Consider the following 21,748-nt stretch of genomic DNA (forward strand, 5'->3'; position numbering starts at 1 on the left):
GCCGTTGGCGTGGCCCCCTCTTGAATGGAGTTCAGGGCTCGCAGCAGTTTCGGAACGACCTTCTGTGCGAAGACTTTGTAGTATTGAAGAGGGAGTCCGTCTGGCCCCGGCGCTCTGCCCGTCTTCGCCTTCTTCATCGCGTACGCCAGTTCTTCCGATGTGATGGGGGCTTCCAATGCTTCTCGATCGGCCTCTTGTAGTTCCCGCATGTGTGCCGAAGTCAGGTATCTGTGTATGGCATCAATTTTGTTCGGTTGTGGGTTTCCCTGTTCGTCCCGCCGGAGGTGGTATAGGCCCTGGTAGTAGGTGTGGAATTCTGTCGCTATCTGGTCTGGGAGGTGCTTAAGTCGTTGCTGCGTGTCTTTTATCTTGGGGATGTATAGTTGAGTTTTTCGTTGTTTCAGAAGGTTTGCCAGCAGTCTCCCGCATTTATCGCCATGTTCATGTATCATGTGTCTGTAGTGTTGGTATGAGCGTTGGATGGCTCGGTTGAGGTGTGTTGTAAGTTGGGTCCGTTTGGCTGTTAGGTCTCTGTACGTCTGTGCGTCGAGGGTTCGTTTGTGTCTGGCTTCCAGGACCGCTATATCTTTGCTGAGTTCGAGCGTCTCCCGCATCGCCGCCCTCTTGCGGGTTGCGCATATGGCGATGATCCGGCCTCTGACGACCGTTTTATGCGCTTCCCAGCACGTCAGCGGTGTCACTTCCTCCGTTTCATTGGTTTGGAAGTATTCTCTTATGGTGTTACTGATCTTGTCTGCTTCCACCCCATCCGAAAGGATCGATTCGTTAAGTCTCCATGACATTTGCCGGGGTCTGTATAATGGCGATTTGAGCCGCATTCGTATTGGGCTGTGATCTGACCAGGTCATTGGTAGGATCTCTGCGTCTCGGAGCAGGTTCAGGTTGTGATGTGTCGTCAGGAAGTAATCCAATCTCGTGTATGTCGAGTGTGTCTGTGAATAGAAGGTGTAGTCCTTGGTTGTTGGGTGCAGTGCTCGCCAGCAGTCTGCTAATTGGTGGGCATGTCAAAGGCGAAGTGTGTTGGCGTGTTTGTCGTGTGGTGTTGTTCCGCGCGGTGACGTGGAGTCCTGATCTGGGTGTAGTGCCAAGTTCAGATCTCCCCCAATGATCAGAGTGCCCTCCGTGAATTTCATCAAGGTGCTTAGGGCGTTCCGGAGGAAGTAGTGCTGTTTCGTGTTTGGAGCATACAGGTTGGCGAATGTGTAGGTCTGATCTACTATTGTGCCTTGTTTGCACCTGAGGGTGGCTATCTCCTTGTATGGGGTTCCGTTTGAAAAGAGAATGCAGACTCCTAGTGTTCGTTTATCCGGGTTGTTACTAAAGTACCCTGTTCGAAAGTTGCGGTCTTTCAAGGCTGGTGCCCTGCCTTCTTGGAAGTGCGTTTCTTGGATAAATGCCACCGACGCCCTGTAGTGTTTCAGGTCTCTCAGGAGCCTTGTGTGCTTCTCTCTGACGTTGAGGCCGTTTACATTGTAGGAGAGTATGCTCAGGTCTTCCCGGGTGTACCCGTCGGGGCTCGGGGTCGGCATAGTCAGGGCAGCCGCAGGGGGTGGATAGAAGGGTAAAGGCAGGAAGGGGCGGTGAATGAGGCTGTGGTTAGTGAGTTTGTATAGTGTGGTGCGGTTCTGTGTTTAGTCTCTTCTTGTGCTAGTGCTGTGTGGGTCTACGTAATCCGTAGAAGTACTGTGAACTTTAGGTTAATGGACAATCGACCCGGTGGATTGACCGTGTAGCTCCACCAGTTGGTGGGCTTGGGTCGTTTCCGGGAGTTGTATGGCCCCCTAGTATCGGGGGTTTCTGTGTCCTACACCTGTGGGGGTGTCGGGTAGTTCGTCCGTGGTGGGCTATCCCTCCGCTTGTCGTAAATAGTAGTTAGTTCTAGTAGTAGTCTGTGATCCTTCGTCTCCTAAGTGGCTGTGTATCGGTAGCGTCTGCTCGGTTTCTCTGTGTGTGTTGGGTTTTATTCTGTGTGTGCGTGGTGCGCTGTGCCGTGTGCGTGTTGTTACTGCCGCGCTCTTACAGCTTTTCTGATTCTGAATTGTATTGCCTTGGGTACGGTGTGCCGTGTGGGGTTGGGTCTTGCGTGCTGTTGAGTTTAGGATCAGTCTGGGCTGGGCTGATCGTTGTTGTGGGGTGGGGGTGAGTCGCTATTCTGTAGTCTGCTGGTGGTGCGTGTCTATTCGGAGTTAGGGGATAGGACACCATGTGACATGGGGGGGCTATATTGTTTCCTGGACTGCGTCTTAACGTCAATTTCTGCTCAGCGTGTGGGTGGTCTGACATCCATGTGTTGCTTCTCACGGTATTGACTATCCCTCTGTTGTGGCTATGGTTCGTCTGGGCCTCTGAGTTTTACGCATTGTCATGTTCGGCTCCCTAAGCTTGTGTTGCGTCCCGCTTTGTTATGTGCGTACGCCGTCTGGTGCTCTGGGTTACCACATTTTTGTCATGAACATAACGTTTCGTGCAGTACACCTTAATGCAATGTCACACAATTTATACACATAACATATACACCATTCCCAGTTTCCCTCTTTCTGTTTGTAAGTGTCGTGGGACCTGGGCTGTATGGATCGGGTGTCTGCCTAGATTCTTGCTTGCCTCTACATTCTACCCACTTGCGTGGTCTGTATCCCCATGTTCAGTGGCTGAGCGCATGTGGGTCAACTTTTTGTACTTCCCCCCCCCCCCCTCCCCCTCTCCCCCTCCCCCTCCCCCTCCTCCTTCCCTCCCCCCCCCCCCTGTGTGTTTGGGAAAGTTTTGGAGCTTTTATCTTGTCGTTTCCCCCCCTCTCCTTCACCTTTCTTCCCCCTCCCCTCCTTCCCCCTATCTCCCCCGGTTGTTAACCAACATGTCTGTATTATTGTTTCTTCCCCCTGCGCCAACCCTCCCCCTCCCCTCTGCCTTCCTGCGACCCCCCCTTCTGCCACTCTTTCTTTCTCGAGTGCATCCCGTCTTCCTGCTCTTGCCGTGCTTCCGTCATTCCCTTCACTGAACCCTTCCTATGCTCGACTCGGCTTTTGTGCCCCATGGGTCCCGCTCCCCCTCCTTCTCAGGTGCCGTCCCTCAGGTTCCAACCCCTCTCCCTCCCCCTGTGGGTTGTTAGTTGGTATTGCAACATGAGGTGGGACCCAAGCGTCTGTCTGAGTTGCACCTCAGGTAATAGTTCTGCTGGGATGTTTGCGTATCTGTTCGTGCGCCAGCTCGCCATCTTCATTGCCCACTGTGGCTGGGCTGCCCGTCCCCCTCCCCAAAGTGTCCCGTCTGCCCCCCCTGCGCCTTATCTGGCGGTATAGGTGTTGCCATTCGTTCGTCTTTATGCGGAAACCCCCACGGTGTGGAGCTGATGTGGCTGGTGTCCCCTGCGCCCCTTAGCTCCCCATCCCCCTCCCCACGGCTTGCTGACAAGTGTAGTATGAATTGGTCTGTACCCACTGCTTGTACTCACGGTTTCGTTGAGCTGTGTAGTGATTCCCAAGTCCCCATACCCGTTCCCCGGCTGCGCTGCTTGGTGTTTGGTTACCGCTCCCTCCTCACTGGGCCCTGGTTCCCGTCTCGTTGTTGCTGTTGCTGGGGTCTTTGCTGGCCTGCGTTAGGTCTGCGTGGTGGTTGTGGTCCCGGTGGTTGCTGAAGAAACGATCTCGCCAACCAGTCAGGTACCTGTTGTGGCGGGAGGCCCAGGCTACGTAGGAATCCTGGGACGTCTCCTGGCTTTCTTATGAACAGTTGGTCCTGACCGTGTCTTGCAGAAAGTGAGAACGGGTAGCCCCAGCGGTATTGGATACCCGCCTGTTGGAGGGCTGATGTCACTGGGCGTAAGGCTCTCCTGGCTTGTAGAGTGTACCTGGATAAATCTTGGTATATGGAGATGGTTTGGCCTGCCATGCGGACATTTCCCATGCGGCGGGCTGTGCGTAGTATTTCTTCTTTGAGATGATAGTTGTCGAGGCAGCATATTATGTCCCTGGGTTGTTCTTCTGGTGCTGGTATGGGTCTCAGAGCTCTGTGCGCTCGGACCAGACCTATTCGGGGCGTGTGTTGGCCGCCCAGGACTTGGGCGAAAATTTGCCTCAGTAGTTCCGGTACGTTCTCCGAGGGGCCTCCCTCCCGTACCCCACGGACTCGCAGGTTCAGTCTGCGGCCACGGTTGTCCAGGTCGTCGACCCATGTTGTAAGGTATGCTATATCAGCCTCCTGGTTCATCACCGCCGTGTTTGTCTGCTCGACATCTGTTCTCAGCGCCTTGGTCTCGGTTTCTGTTACCGCCATGCGTGCCTCCATGTTCACTAAGTCGGCACGCAGTTGGGCTACCTCCTCGCGGACCACACGGCCCAGGCGGTCTGATAGGGCTTCAAAGTCAGATTTATTGAGCAGATTAGGGAGAATGTCTCTCCACTCACCCCCTTGCTGCTGCTGCTGGGGCTCTGACAGTGTTGGGGAGAATCTGGCTGGTGTGGATGGGAGTGATTCGTCGGCCTGGCTTGCGGCCTCCATCTCCCGTTGCGGTGACTGTGCGCTGGTTGCAGCCTGGAGGTAGGACCGGATTGTGTGGTCTCCCCCGGGTCCCGAGGGTCTTGGGGTGCCGCCGGGGTCTGCCTGCCGTTTTGTGCGACCCATCTGCGGTGTGAGAGTGTGCCAGTTTCGCTTGTTGAGCGGTATTATTGCGGGCGCCACGAGGAGCTCTGGGACTAAGCAGCCATCTTCGTCGGCTGCCGGACACGCCCCCCAGGTGTCCTCTTGGATAGTATGGCAATGGTGCCTGTCTGGACACCTGCCTATTTCCATGTCACTGGTGGGCACCGGCATTTCCTCAGTGATATCTCCCCCCGGGCCTGCAGCCTAGCAGGGGTTCGGCACCAATAGAGCAGGCCCGTCAGAAGGGCACAGGCCCAGCAGGCCAAACGAATGGGCACAGGATAGTCGGCCAAGCAAATAGGCAAGGACGTAGCAGGCCATACAGATGGGCACATACATAGCAGGCCGTTCTTATGGGCACAGACATAGCAGGCTGTTCTTATGGGCACAGACCATGCAGGTCCTTATTATCGGCACAGACATAGCAGGCGTTCTTATGGGCACAGACATAGCAGGCCGTTCTTATGGGCACAGACATAGCAGGCCGTTCTTATGGGCACAGACATAGCAGGCCGTTCTTATGGGCACAGACATAGCAGGCCGTTCTTATGGGCACAGACATAGCAGGCCGTTCTTATGGGCACAGACCATGCAGGTCCTTATTATCGGCACAGACATAGCAGGCGTTCTTATGGGCACAGACATAGCAGGCCGTTCTTATGGGCACAGACATAGCAGGCCGTTCTTATGGGCACAGACATAGCAGGCCGTTCTTATGGGCACAGACATAGCAGGCCGTTCTTATGGGCACAGACATAGCAGGCCGTTCTTATGGGCACAGACATAGCAGGCCGTTCTTATGGGCACAGACATAGTAGGCCGTTCCAATGGGTACAGACATAGCAGGCTGCTTTAATGGGCACAGACGTAGCAGGCCAATCCTGGGTTGCGGATCATTATTATATTATCATAATATGGTATTTATATAGCGCCATTCTATTCCGCAGCGCTTTAAAAGGGTATCGCGGGTAGAGGTCCCTAGCAATCGTAGATCCTCAGGGCATCCTGTGACATAGGACCCCTACACACCAACCCTTTTAGACAGCGTAATGCCGTGTGAATAACCTGAACCAGGACCGGCAGTCCCTAAACACCCATCAGGCAAAATAGTGTTATACCAGCCGTAGCACATACAGTCTGAACCTGGTCCAGTGATTATAGTGCCAATGAATCACGAAATACAGCGTGATTAATTTAAAAACTGAGAAGGGCATGTACATGAAGCTGCAGACCTGTTTGAGAATTCTTCATCAGTATATGTCTCATCAGCATGCCATCTGAATAGAATTAGAGTCAGCATAGACTGGTCTCTCATATCAATCTGAGCCAGAGTTAGGTCTGCTTAGCTTTTTAAATACGCCCAGGATAGTGAGTATCTTATTAGAGTAGTCTGGTCTCTGTCTCCATGGATGGACCATGTACATAAATACCGAAGCATAGGGACTGGTAGTTAACCATAATTTTGCAATATACAAATTTCACGTGTCCTTGCATCATATAAGATCCAACAAAAGATGATCCACGTGTTCCTCCAGCCAGCATGTAATTACAGGGGATTTGAACTCATGGATGAAAAACCCCAGTGCAAGTCTGTAACCACTGAGCCACCATACATGTGCTTAGGCTATATCTAATAGGAGGTCGATAATGAGAGGAGAGTAGTGAAGAAAAAATTGGACACAGACCTTAGTCCAAAAAAAGTCACATCAATGAAAGCATACAAATACCATGCAGAAAATATGCAAAGTGAGAATCCAAGAGACAAGCCTGGAATAATCACTTACAAATATCAATGTGAACTTAAGTATGAATGTAGTCCAGATACTCACAGAAATAGTGAGCTACCTGACTTCTGGCTCTGTATGTGCCCTGTTACAGAGCCAGACCCCAGTGGGGAAGAAAAACTCGGTGTCCGACCACCGTGGGAGGAAGAGGGGGCGCGTTTAGCAGGCGCACCCTCCTCTAGCTGGTCGGATGCACGCGGATCCAGGGGGGAGCCGCATGGCGAGGTGGCCATGTGCGTGAGCGATCCGGGCCGCCGGGTACTCGCGCCTGACCGCGAGATACCCCGTGCGCCGGCAGACTCACCCTGGAGCACGGGGAATCAGAGGAGTTAGCCAAAAGCTAGTCTCCTGAAACCCCGAGCTAAGCGTCCATAGTCCGCGGTGAGGGTTAACCGCGGGGTGTTAGATAGTGGGGTAGGGAGAAAAACGAAGGGGTTAACTGCATGAATCCATGGGAAACACCCCATAAAAAACACCACAATGAGAGGGGGCTACCCCAAGGAAACAGGGAAACCCAGAGACAGTAAAAAAAGGGGGCAGTAACCCCAAACCACACAATATGAAAAAATAACCAAACATAGTAACTCTATATACAAATAACATAAAATAAATAGCTAGATATAGGAAGAAAAGTAAAAACAAATATAATATACAAGATGTATATATACAAATAAATAAATATATAATATGAAAAATAAAATATAAGATATAAAAAATATAAATCCATAAAAACTAAATATAATATGATCACTAGAATAACAAATATAAATAATAGATAAGTAATATCAAATCCCAGAGCCACCAACTAATCATAGCAGGAGGCAGTGGTACTCTGACCTGTACTGATGCGGAGCAGCAAAGAAATAGGAAATGATGCATGGGGAGGGGAGTTTTATAGTACCTAACTTTTTTCTGATTGGTTGTTTTTTCTGTGCTGCTGTGGAGTTCTAGTAAAGAGAGACTTAAGCAAATACGAAGCCTCCTGTCATGTTATAAAATTATTAAAAGAAAACCATCACTTCTTGGAATTTTTTTAATTAATGTTTAATTATTGTAGAAATCCCCATCTCTGTATCATGTGAGATCTTCCATATTAGCTTCCTGTCAATCATTTTATAAGCTCTGTATTTTGCACCTGCCAGTCAACATATATAAAGTAAACACAGAAGATAACCGAAACAATGTTTCGATTTCTCCTACTTATTTGCAATGTGTGCCTTTGCTGTGCCTTGCCTAAACTAGATTGGGATTCGCTGAGAATGATGCATCACATGAACAATGTATATAAAATGATAGTTAGAATTTGTGAAATTGTTTGTAGAAAATTATTTAAAATGTCTCTTGCTTTTGTGATTTCAAAGCACCACAAAGCTTTAAAAACATTGAGTACATAAACTAAACCGAGAATACAGAGTTAATTTAACCTCTTCAAGACACAAGATGCGACTAAATCTATGATATCACTGTATTTACCCAACACATTGAGCTAAAAGCTATAATGTATTTAAATGTAAAAAATTAAAATGATGTAGATCAATAAAAGTGAAAGACAAAAGCTAATGATTATTCAATATTGTGGGTGTCTTTCCATTTCACAGAACTTTTAAATAAATAAAGCCTGGAAATAACAAAATCACATCCAAATATACAGTATGAAATGTTTTGCACAGGTATTCGACTTTTGTGTCAAGTTCGTCACACTACAGTTACAATGAGTTATCATACTAAATGATTATCGCAACATTTTCAGATATTCTCAATCTTCCCTGTAAATTTCAAATTACAAAATATATTAATATAAAATACAAAAAAATAAAATATTAAAACAAATTCTTAGACCCTAAAAATGAAAGAATCAGAAGAGTTCTTGTAATTGTGTTTCTACTCAGCTGCATCCGTAACAACTAAGATAGACAATCAATTAGAAACAGAATTCGCATGCTCCTCACATGTACTGCAAGAGGCTGGTAACAAAGGCGTAGGAGACTCTGCTTCAGGTCTGGGCACAGCTGACTTGTGTAATTGGCAAATGATTGCTTCTTTATGCTAAAGAGACGCCAAGGAAATCTCACACAACTATCAATCCTCTGTGATGTGAATAGTGGTCTCGTTTTCTAAATTAGGATTAACCATGCACTCCACCCTTTGTTCTCTGTGTGCCAGCATATACAACCTTTTCTCAAAATATTTAAGAAGTTCAGTGACAAAGTGATGAAGTTTGTTACCTCCGGGATCTCATCCATTCTTGTTAACAATGTAATTACAATCTCCTTTTCACCAGTCTTAAATTCCAGGATCCCTGTGCTTCCATAGAATTCATTACTTTCTTTGGGCTCGATGGTGTAACGCAGAAATTGCTTAACGAGAATACCTTTTGATCGAGCAATTCTAAGTTCAACAGAATGTCCTTCCTTTGGGAAGAGAGATGCAATGTACTCATTTATCAATAATATCACTAATATTAAAAGTAATAATAATCAATAATCATTTATCAATAAATTGTATTATCATATAAAACATTAGCGCAGCAGCAGATGTTATGCAGTTGTAAAAATCATTGTGCATATTGTAGTGGGTGCATATTGTATATTGTGCATATTATTAAAGTTTATTATTATATTAAATATTAATCTGACCAAATTAACAGAATGATGTAACATAATACTTACAATCACACTATAAGGGCCTCTGTAGGAAGGAGAAAACTCAAAAACTCCTCCTGGGTCATCATTTTCCAAAATAGTCAGTTCACAACTGGTAAACCCTGACTTCAAAATCTGATTTTCAACATTCACCCTTCGAAATGTTACAAAGGAATATAATTAACGAGTAACACGTATTCATTCAGAAACCAATTTGAGAACAAATTACAAACAAAGCAACACAGCAACTCAAAACAGCAATTCATATAAGATGAAAAATAATGATGGAATTGGATACATATTTCGAATCATGCTTGTTAAGCAGCGTTCTGTCTGAATATTGAAAATCTTCCTGACAAACTGCTGTAAAATCGACACAATTCATTATATGTCACTAGGAAAAGAAAAACACTGAGAAATGGAATCCAGTAAATAATTAGTTGAACACCTTTTTGTCCGAGCATACTTATTAGCTGAAACCTATATATTTTGGTCTCTATCAGGGTTCTATGTTATTGATTTGATTGGATAGAAAATAAAAGTTCTCATTGTGAGAACAGTTCTCCATTTACAAGTTAACTTGATCAGAAATGCAAGGTAGGACTACATGTATAATTCACACTCTGGTCTTCATGAATTATGTGCATTGAAGATTGCTATAATAAAAAATGAGTAAAGTGTCATTATTATGAGTTGCAGAATATTGTATGCTGATGAAATGACTTGGCTTTTTAATATCTGAAAGTGTTTTACTAATTAAATCGCTGCGATGCCTGCCCATGCCAGGTAATGCAAGTGATAAAACATCCTCTTAAAAATCACTAGCACAGTGGGGAAGCTTCTGGGCAAGCATTCCTCCCTCTAACCATAGACAGACACATAAATATACACTCTACAGTACTTTGACAGACACACACATATTACATGAAACTCAAACCACAAACCAAGAAAGTTATGGTGGGGGAGGGCGGGGGGGAAGTGAATGGAAACCCACCTGAAGTCAGTGGCTAGTCAATACATTTTAAACACATATCTGCACACACTAGCCAAGCCACAAGACTTTAAATCTGCAGTGATGTTACTACTGCAAGGGATTCTGGGTGGGCATATGCAATTAAGTTCAACAAAGAATCACCTTTTTTTCCTCATTATTCCATGTTAAACAAAAGCAAGTGTGTGTAGTTTTGTATTTAACAATGTATTTCTGATGTATATAGCAGGTAGATATATATATATATATCTACCTATACATACTAACCAACACAAATAAACAAACACAGAGTTATTCATTAAACTGGGAACATTCCAGAATCGACCATGGACTTTAAATTAGTTAAAATATCAGTTGGAGAATTTTGTAGATACTACCATTTCAGTCTAAATTTTTAATTGTTCCAGTCACAACATTTGTGTGCCTAGTCTTGACAGGTAGACAAATAGATATTCACATGTATATATTAACCTTACATTTTGACACTTTTAGTAAATCCAACGTCCTCATTAATAGTCACCGAACAATATTCCCTCTACTAATTTTTCGACCCCTTTAAGACTGCCTATCCACCAGGCTACATTCACAGATAAAATATATCCTTCCCTATCACTAGATTTAGATAATCGCTTGAAAACACCATACAAACACAGTGGTGACAAGGATCCTGTAATGCACATGTTGTTATAAAGCGTGTCACTGGAGCCCAATATTAGGAGTTTGGGTGCCATAATTATACAAATTGAGTTTGCTGGTATTGAATGATTGTGAGATGATGATTCTTAAAATAATCACATTATGTGTATACAGTGGGACCTCGGTTCATGAATTTAATGCGTTCTCCGAGACGTTTCTTATTGAGAACATTTTGTAAACCGAAGTGCGTTTTCCCATAGGAATGCATAGAAAACCAATTAATTTGTTCTGGAGGTCAGAAAAAAAGTCAAAATGAGCTGGCATGGAAACCAACGCACAATGCAGAACACACAATAAAAGGCATGCAAACAACGAAGCTCAGCTCCCTACCTTTCCACATCTTGAGAAATGCACCAAAAAAGTCCCAAAACAACTGCAAACAATTTCCAGAATGGCTCCAAAACTCGATGCAAAAGCCGCTCCAACACCTCCAACACCTCCACACTCAATGCCACGTGCTACCCACAGGCTCCAGCTTGCAGGGGGCGGTGCTATAAACCTCCCAGGTGCAATGCATCCTGGGGAAACTTGCTTTGTATTGGAAAAATATTTTTGTAAACCGAGGCATTATTTTCAATGGATTTTCATTTGTAAACCGAAAATTATGTTAACCGAGGCGTTTGTAAACCGAGGTCCCACTGTAATTGCACATAAAGTAACAATTCTAAAAGTATTCCCCTACTAGGATTCTAAAAATGTAAATAGTCGAGTTGAGCATACACACACACACGTTTTTCAACATAATGTTTAGTAATGCAAATCATACTGTTTAGTAATATTGTTAGTTTTTGTTTTGTTTTTTTAAATATTGATTGAAAAAAAATCTCCAAAATAGTTATAGTACTAAGAGCCATTGCTTCATGTACAGTACTCCATGATGCTCTATACTGATTTGATGTTGTTATACTTACACAATTTGGATTGTTCTTATAGGAGAATAATAAAGAATACATCTGACAGAACATACAATATCGACAAATATTACTCAAACCTCAAAAAAAATGAAAGATTAAAATGTAAAAAAAATGTCAATATGCCCAAAAAAATTTGAACCACTAAAATATTTTTCAAAATATTAAATCCTTTTAAAATGTTACCCTAAAATATTAAAGCATTTGAAAAGTTTTTTCAAAAATATTAAATGGAGGCCGTACAAAGCACGCAGATACATTTCATAATCAATCCACAAACTGGTACATGAATTGCATGCAGCAGGCTCAGAAACAGACATGCACGCGGACATAATTTATTGGTAATCAATCAATTGCACTTACCCAAAGTATACCACAAACCTTTCTGTTTCTACCCTGGCAAAACAGAGAACGGATATGAAAAGAAACAACGAACTAAAAGTAGAGTTTGCCAAAACCTCAATAAAAGGAGGATAAAACTAAAAGACACTTTTATTCTTCCAGCACACATAGCAATGCTTACTTTATGTGGGCACTATTTGTTAATGCTGCCCTGCTTACAAAGACAAGAAAAAGAATTGTCAGCTATCCTTAATGAGAGCTGACCCCAAGACCAAACAGCATGTCAAGCCCAATTGAATGCCTCTTTTGCCAGCCTTCTTCCTGTAGCTCCTTTGCCAAGCTTTGAACATGTTCACATTTCTAGCAGCTAAGAAAGTTTTTTTTTTTTCAGAATAACAGCACCCCTCTAAGACAGCACAGAACGCACAAAACTATTTATACTCTTAGCTCTGCTTTTAGCTAATCAGCTTTTGGAATATGATGGATATATCTCGGTTTTATGAAGACATTAAGAGTTCAAACTACCTACAAAATGCTTATGCTCTTAATAAGTACTCACTTCTGGAACTGAAAATGCTGCTTCAGAATTAGCCTGTAGCCTTTGCCTCTTGTAGCCAGGTAGGTGGTCTCGACACAACAATCGTATAGAAGGTTTGGCCACAAATTTATATCCAATGCTGTGTACCTTCAAACCATTCCAACCTCTATTCAATACATTTCTTTTAAAAAGTTCTATGCAACAGCAATGCAATAAACACTCCCATAGTGCAGCTGCCACAAGTCTACACATTATGTGCTAACATATCACTTTATCAAGACCATTTGGAGTTCTAAAATGTACAACAACAATTTCATATTGTTGGATAAGCTTTTCTTAAATGATTTAATATTTTTGGATAAACTTTTAAAACGATATAATATCTAGACAAATATTTTAATATTGTAATATTTTGATATTTTTTATATATTGGTATATTTTTTTTATTTTAATATTTAAAAAAATAATAATTGTAAAAGTTTATCCTAAAATATTAATTCATTTGAAAAGCTTAAAATTAGGCATTGATCCAGTATTTTCACTGAATTTGGCAGCATATCTTATTGTATAAACAAATTCTCAGAGTTTGGGTGATAATGGCCTTGATCGGATTATGGAGTGGACCCCTTAGTGTTGCATTAAAAAGATAAGGATTTATTTAAATCTAAATATCAACATAAATAAGTTATGTCAAAATACATTCTATTCTGAATGTGTCCATGGGTGTAAACTACATTAACATTTTCTAATAAGATATGATCTAGTATTAAAGGTATATGGTAATTTATGCTACAGAAGTATATTAAATGAGAATAATGTAGAACAATAAATGATCTTTTAATTATTTTAAACATTATTGACTCTTTTTCAAAGTTTTGGTGGCACTGCACCTAACCATAACTCAGGTCTACAAAGATTATAAATTGCATTGTCTTCTTATTTAATATCAAAGAAAAACACTTTAGCCCTGTTCTTCTTGTCATAAAAATTAGGAATTTACTTCTCGTGCTTTGTCCAAAGTAGTGGGACTTTTAATACCAAATGTATCCACTTTGATCATCTTGTAACACAAAACCTGAGGCTGGTTTCTTTCAGACTTGCTCACATTTATGTGTTTGAAAAATGCCAACTCACAGCTGGAAGAAGGAAAACGATCAAAGAGAAGTGGAAGTGAAGCGATCAGAATTTTTCTATTAATTGAGTCCACTGTGCTTCTCATCAGTAAAGTGAAACTTCACGTTGTTCATATTGGCAGGCATTTAATTCCTTGCTGTTTTCATTATCTGTTGCAGAGTCCATGCTGCTTGTTCATTCACTCAAGTTGTTACAATGAGTGATCTAAACATGCGTAATTCCCAAATAATTGTGAATATAGATACTGTAAAGCGAAATTATATGGTCTAAAACTGTTGTAGAAATTGTATTCATGTGAAGGTGAAATTCATGTAAAATTGTATTTCTTCATGTTACTATTACTACTGATATTACACAGGCATCTATCTATCTATCTATCCATCCATCTAGCGATCTATCTGATGATAAATAGACAGGACAAAGACAATGTAATACTTACTTATTCCGAGACCACCTGCTTGATGCATCGACAGGGGGATAGACGCCGCACATGTCTCTTTATAAGCATTCGCTCTAACGTCTTAATGGCGCAACCGAACTTATTGCAAAAAACACCCCTGAATTCTGCAATTCGTCGAAATTTAGGTCTTTTGGCACTCACTTATGACTCCAGCCAATTACATATAGACATGGGCTTTATATTCTCTGGGCTTTCTAGTTCAAATTACCCTGTTGTGGTTCTTGTTTAGCCCAGTAGTGCGTATTGTATTCTGAAGTATACTTGTTACTGACCTTAGCTTGTTTCTCATTTATTCTGCTCTCCATGTTCCTGTATCTTTGGCTTGTCTACCGTTTACCCGATTTCTCCTTCCCTTGACCTTGGCTTTCTCTTTGGCTATTTTGTACGTTAAGTCCAGCCACTCTAAGGCATCTATACCTTTATTGTATTTTAGAGTCTGTGTCTGTGGGTTATCTTACTCATATCATGTACATATCAATGTACAGAGAGAAAGAAAGATAAACCATCATAGTTTATGGCACTAACAGAAATAAACAGTAATAAATACCTGTCCAGTGATATAATAACAGTTTCGTTAACTTCTGGGATGTCATCTGCCTTAACAGTTATATTTATTGTTGTGTCACTTTGTCCAGAAAAGAATTTCACTGAACCATTGAAAGGGCTTAAGTCACTCAGGGTAATGGCATCCGAATTAACACCAGAAGGTTTCAGACTCCAGAAAACAACAGCCTCTCCTCCTGTTCCATCACGATGTAGGGCTATAGAGATCTAAAAAGGCAGAGAGTAATCTTGAGAATAGTCTTAAAATAACCTTGTATTTGGTAGACATGTGCACCAGTGAAATTTTCGTTTCGTACGAATGATTTCGTACTAAATAAAAATTTCATTTGTCAATCCCGAATTTGTCCGCAAACCGTTCGTTTTCGAATTAAATTCTGTAAAAAAAAATTAGTTTTCACCTATTAGGACGAAAACAGCACTGTGCATGCTCAAAAAAATTAAAAAAGAAAGGAGGGAGCCGGCAGTGCTACCACCTCCATCCATGTAATAAATAAATATTCCTACCCCCTCTGCATTAAAACCTATGGGGTTAAATCCTCCTGCATGCCCCTACTTGGCTGGGGTTCGCTGTCATTTAACACTTAATATAAATCAGTATGGGGTCACTCTGACCCCATATTGATAAAAGGGAGGTTCAATCTTCCGCATGCCCCTACTCATGGCATGCCGCAAGTAGGGGCATGTCGCCTATACAAATTTAAAACTACTAGTGACTGGGCAGTTATTGCTGCCCAGTCACTAGTGCAATAAGCGTGAACCTGGCACAGGTTAAATCCTGGCGCATAACTGTGCCAGGTCCCCCTGCGTAGTAGGGGCATGTTGCCTGAACAGCGTCAATTAACAATCTGATGTTTTTCAAATTGAAAGCAACCAATCAGAGTGTTATGAGTCAAATTACACAGCATGGGAAAAGAACTTTCCCACGCTGTGTAAAATGACACAGAGCACTCTGATTTCAAGCCAACCAATCAGAATGCTGTGACAAGTAAATATAGAGACTTACCTGTTAGTCTCTTCATTTACCTGTCAGATAACTCTGATTGGTTGGCTTAAACCAACCAATCAGAGTGATTTGAGCCTAATTGCAGGGCATGGGAAGGCTTAATAGGCCTTTCCCCACCCTGCAGAGCTCATTTTGCGTGGAGCCCTCCATGGGTGAAGAGGAATAATTTTTTTACCGTCTGAATTTTTTTTTCCTCTTTTTTTTTGTACAGTTGCGATGAGTATTAGGGATTTTTATTTGCCCTTTTTTTAGGGCTGAAGAAAGAAAATAAAAGAAGAAAGAAGACATCAAATGGTAAGTATGAAATGTCATTTTACAGGTTTTGTTTATTGACCCCATCACTATTATTAGGGTGAAGGGCATAGGTAGGGTATTTTTATTGGGGGGGGAGTGACTAGGGGCTTGGGGACCCCTAGTTACTTTATTATTTGTGGTCCCCATTAGGTGCCCCCCATTATTTATTTCATTAGGGTCCCCACCCGCTGCTCATGGGTGGGTACCTGGGGGGACATTAGGTCCCCCTTTAATTTATTTGGGTCCCCACCTGCCCCTCATGGGTGGGGACCTGGTTGGGACATTAGGTCCCCCCATTATTTATTTTAGGGTCCCTACCCGCCGCTTCTGGGTGGGGACCAGGAGGACATTAGGTCCCCCCTTAAATTAATTAGGGTCCCCACCACTCAGTCATTAGGTCCCCCATTTATTTTATTAAGGTCCCCACCTGCAGCTCATGGGTGGGGACCAAGGGGAACATTAGGTTCCCCCAATTTTTATTTAATTAGGGTCCCCATCCGCCGCTCATCGGTGGGGACCAGTGGGGGACATTAGGTCCCCCCTTTAATTTATTAGGGTCCCCACCCACTGCTCATGGGTGGGGACCTGGGGGGCATTAGGTCCCCCCATTTATTTATTTAATTAAGGGGTGGGGTAGGAATTATTATTTATTACAAGGAGGGAGCTGGTAGCGCTGCCAGCTCCCTCCTTGTTTTGTTTTTTTGTCACGCATGTGCAGTGTTATTCTCTCTGTGCTCTGGGGGTTAATTCCCCTGCAACACGGAGTCTATTAAACGAACAAAACCAAATGAAAAGGTAATGCATTCGGCATTTGCCCTTTTGTTTCATTTATATTTTGTTTGTAGGACTTTGGTCTATGTTTAAGTAAACGAATATGAAAAAAAAACGAATTTCTGGACAAAATCGTATTCGTACAAAAACAAATACACATGTCTAGTATTTGGAAGGTTGGTATGAATAACAACATCCCTTGTTACACTGAGTATGATTCACTTTGACGTCTTTGATAACATCATAATTACTTTTAGATTAGTATAGATTTTAATAAGACATTTAAGCAAATTATTGCAAGAATTGCACATTTTAGATCAATACAGGCAAATTGGACCAATAGTGAGTTGGAGATTATTTTCCAATCTAGCTATTTTGAACTAAAATTTAAAATTCTCTTGTCAGTTCTCCACAATTTTCACTTTAATAAATAAACACATCTCAATTAAGGTATGTTTTTTTACAAATAATGATATAACGGAATTTGTTAATTTCATGGTAGGATATTACTGGGGACTGCTGTGGTATATTTTTTACTAAACAGAGAATTGTAGGAAACGGAAAAAAATCCAGAAAATGTATTAAAAGTTGCTCATAATGGTAAATTACTCAACTGTAAAAACATGTTTGGTTAAAAGGTGAATGTACTTACCAGCTCAGACGAAATGTTCTCTGGCTCGGCTACAATGATCGGCAGATTGCTTGTAAAACCAATTTCCCCATTTGCAATATCAGGTGTAACTTTCAGGGAAATATTTAGAAGGATGTCTAGCCTTGGGCTTATAGATGGCACTATGGGAGTAGGCCTCAGCAATTCACAACTTTCCAGCTAAAATAATGAGAGTAACCACATTGTTAGATCAATGAAAACAAGTAGGGTGTAGACTGTTCCCTTGGAAACCTAATGATAGAATGTCTATTAGTGTGAGCACTGCTACTTTCATAATATGTACGTTCTGCCCCTCCACTATGTCTCCCACCTGCCCAATCCAACATCACTATGACTTGACAAGAAGCGCCAACACGTTCACTCACATGTACACCCCAATACATCTAGTCTACTGTTTCTGCTCAGCCAGTTCCACCTGTCTAACCATATATTAGGTCTGATTTACTAAGCACATGGGCCATAAGCTTACCTACCCTCCCAGGCCCACATCACTGCAGAGGCACCACCTACCTCACCCAACCTTGCCCATTTATACTGCGTGAACAGGGCAGTCATTAAATAACTACCAATCTGACTAACTAAGCACCAATCACACCTGCCAAGCCTCACATGGACATTGTCCAACCATGGTTGTTATTTTCTCCCCTGTTAATTTTTGTCTCAACTTTTATCATTTCCTTCCTTCACTTGAAAAAGCTGACTGATTATCTAACCTGCACTCCATATATTTTAAATGCTTGAACATATACTCACAAGGTTCTCTGTTTATATTGTAGTGCTACTAGTGGCTCTCGGTTTCTCAGAAACTAGAGGCATATTCTCAAACAAATGTAAAATGTACAGTTTCTCAGAAACATTAATATACTAAATTGTCTGAGTAAAGGAGTTCTACATTGCAGAATTTATGCACCAAAACTGCTACATTAAAAAGATGTTTAGAGTGTCCCATTCATAAAGAATATGTGATAAAGCCACTGTATAAGAAATGCTAAATAGTTAAACAAATGTTGCAGTATATGAACCGTGTTAGGCTTTTAGAACCTTTTTGCATCAATTAGTCGTTTGAGACCTACAATAATACGACCACAGAATGCATAGTGATTCTACTGTCCAAATCTTTTCCAAACATACTTTGTCCCCCTTTGTGTGCAATGTACAAATATATTGAAAGTTTCTCCCAGTGCTATTATTGCACTTCTTGTAGGACAATAATAAAACTCAGGGCTTTTCTTGTTAACATTTTGGCCCTGTTTTTTCCTGTATGCTGAAATCTTTCGGCTTATTTGTCCAAGGAACAGTACCTTGTGAAAAAAAGACATTTTAATACAAGCCGTAGAGTCACAGCATTTTGCAAGTGAAAGTAAAGGCCTTTCTGGGAAAAACGCCAATGAGCCACCTACAACACGAATTACAAAAAGCGCCAAACTTCATTTCCGCAAATGGGATTTTCTTTCACTGGCTTAATATTGTTAAACATTGTATTTACAAAGAAACTTTGTTTTTGGTATTAGCATTTAGTGTTTGGGCTTGCATTTAGCTAGCTTGGTGATTTTTCATTTTTTATAGTTTACTTGGTAACCTCGTACAAAAAACAAGACTTCCCCTCTTGTTAGCATTAAACATCTTTGGCATTTTACTTGACTTGTCCTGCTAATTTACGGTCTACTGGGCAAGCGACTCTGTTGACTTTTTAGAATGCAAGCTTAAGGATGGCCATTCATCTGGAAATACTAGAAAATGGTTTTACATAAAACACTTCTTACATAACATTACAAAACATCTGACTGGGGCACATTTATAATTTGCCTGCTTCGATGTCGTCATCATCATTACATACAAACATATCAAAGATCTTTCAATTTAAGGTGGGAATGTTGGAATATGTATAAAATAGTGCAAATACAAAACATATCAAACTGTGAAATGGTCCTTTTCACTGCCCACAAGGAAATGTACTCTTTGTCATATACAGTTTGTCTATACAACAAATTCAAAGAGGATGAGGAAGATATAATTTGTGCTTAGAGAAAATATTTTTTACTTGGAGAGGATTACTGAAGTCATATTAGGGTTAACAGAAATAAAATGGAAAAAAAATAAAAAATTAACAAGGAGAGAACAATATAGACAAAATGACAAAACATAGCAGTGAATGGGAGGAAAGGAGGTTAGAGGGACATGGGTAGGTGTCAGGTGAATGGATTATGGGGGCAGGGCCGACGCGTCCTAAAGGTTAAGTAGGCGGCTGCCTAGCGCGCTTCTTATAGGGGGGCGCTGGCAGTGGCTTTACTGCTCGTCTGCCCCTCTATCAAGTTGAATTGATTATATAGAGCCGGCCGCGATACTGGGCGCTAGGGAGCACTTACAAAAATCCTTGCACCGGCCCTGTATGGTCTAATATTAAAAAAGCAGAGATTAAGAAAAACTTATACATTTTAACATGTAGGAGATTCTTTGCATAAAATTGAATTATTAAACAGCCAAAACAGTTTTTAAAAGTTTGAAAAGTTTAAAGAGCCAAGTGTGAAATTATTTCCTTCTTCAGTTATTTTAATTAAAATTTGCAATTCCCTGATAAATTTATGACATTCGAAAAATTGTTTCATTAAGTCTAAAACAATTCCATCAAGCTATCTTATTTTATAATTTTTAAAGAATTAAAGTTTTCTGAGATGTAGCAATTTAATATATTTGGCCAAATGAAATAGTCCTTACTGTCCAGAAAATGCAACATAACTGACATATAACACAGCCATGGTCACAGCTGCATAAAAAAAATGAATAACCTTGTCAGAATCATGTGAAATTTCCATTTTTGTCAGTCAGAACTAAAACTATATAATGAAAAAATAAATGTAATCTATGCAGTATTAAAAACTGTTTTCAGTTTACAATAATTACATTGGCGATAGATTTAGCTGATGTATGAGTGTTTATAGATAGGCATTAATTAAACTTTTCTTAAGGGCATGATATCTTGAGTTCATACAATCTAGTCTAGTGAATAATATCTAACCACACATGTATCCACTGGTGACCTTTACTTGGTCAACATAATCAATAAGTAGCTTTCATTACCAATATAATTAATGGACTATTAGCAGAATTGTATTCTGGCAGGGTTATTCATTAAGGTGAGACTTGCCGGGAATTCAAAACTAATTCAAAGCAAATTTAATAGGTTAGGTCATAATAGCTAAATTATAAACACTCGCAAAGTTATTTTTCTTTTTGGTCTGGCTTACATTTTAAATTCACTGTGAATCCCCAGTAATTCTTACTTTAGTGATGAACCCTCTTGGAGATCTTTATTTTAGCATTAGGATTATTACAATATCTTGTACTACAGCTGTTGAGAATAACTTGCAAAGGACTACCATTAAACTGTATCTGCTAAATATGTCTACATGTGAAAAATAATCTAATCACAAAACGAACTGAACTTTATTATATGAAGACGGTACCTGCACGAGGAAATGGGCACCATTTTGTAGAAAAGCATCATTTCTTATCGGCAGTTTTATGGAAATGGACGAGTTTGTTTCGAGAAATGTAACACTGTTCCTTGATGAGATGTTTAGGATTCCTTCCTTTGCTCTCAATGGATCCACAGATCCAGCAGGGATATAGAGTGCACTGTAAACCAGCTTCACGTCGCCTCTGGTTCCACCTTGCCTCGCAAAACTCAAAGTCAAAAATCGTCCTACAGGACTGCTTTCAATTTTTTGGTTTTCTACAGCATTAAACTGTATTAAACCATACACATCATCGCTGTCTTGGATGTAGAAAATCAACTGAAATACAAGTCAGCAATATATTACACACCTTTAATTACACTAAAACAACAATGCCATATTATAATTTCCTTATTTTAATCAAAATGTATAATAATAACAAATGGTAATGATACATAAAATTATTACTATTCTTAAAGGAACACTATAAGGTCAGGAATACAACAATGTATTCCTGACCCTATAGTGCTAAACCCACCATTTAGGTGGCTTGCATCTCTATGAGGAAAATTCAGCGTCCCCATGCAAAAAGCAATTACCCTCCTATACCCCAAATTCTGTAGAGACCTCAATATTCCACCGAACCTACTATGTACATCAACAAAGCAAAAGGAATCTCCAGATATAAAAATGATCTAAACCTATGGTGGATATGTACAAAACTGTGTCAAAACTATTCAACATTAGCGGAATAATCTTTACTTAGTAAGAGTATTTAGGATCTGTAGAGGTTACAGAAGTGGTAGCTGTAGAAAATAGTGAATATGTGCTAAAAAG

The 21,748-nt window shown here is 41.2% G+C and overlaps 1 protein-coding gene across 1 annotated transcript in view; it reads right to left on the minus strand.

Annotated features, from left to right (window-relative positions):
- The window catches only part of ADGRV1 (adhesion G protein-coupled receptor V1), a 441,777-nt gene that overhangs the window by 391,827 nt on the left and 28,202 nt on the right, over positions 1–21,748 (minus strand). The window contains exons 8-12 of the mRNA XM_063456378.1: positions 20,921–21,250; positions 17,439–17,615; positions 14,702–14,925; positions 9,110–9,236; positions 8,666–8,851 (exon numbers count right to left, since the gene is read on the minus strand). Coding sequence (XP_063312448.1) covers positions 8,666–8,851; positions 9,110–9,236; positions 14,702–14,925; positions 17,439–17,615; positions 20,921–21,250 — 1,044 coding nt within the window. The remainder of the gene's footprint in view (positions 1–8,665; positions 8,852–9,109; positions 9,237–14,701; positions 14,926–17,438; positions 17,616–20,920; positions 21,251–21,748) is intronic.

Source organism: Pelobates fuscus, chromosome 5 (assembly GCF_036172605.1).
Source record: "Pelobates fuscus isolate aPelFus1 chromosome 5, aPelFus1.pri, whole genome shotgun sequence".
Classification (NCBI taxonomy): Eukaryota; Metazoa; Chordata; class Amphibia; order Anura; family Pelobatidae; genus Pelobates; species Pelobates fuscus.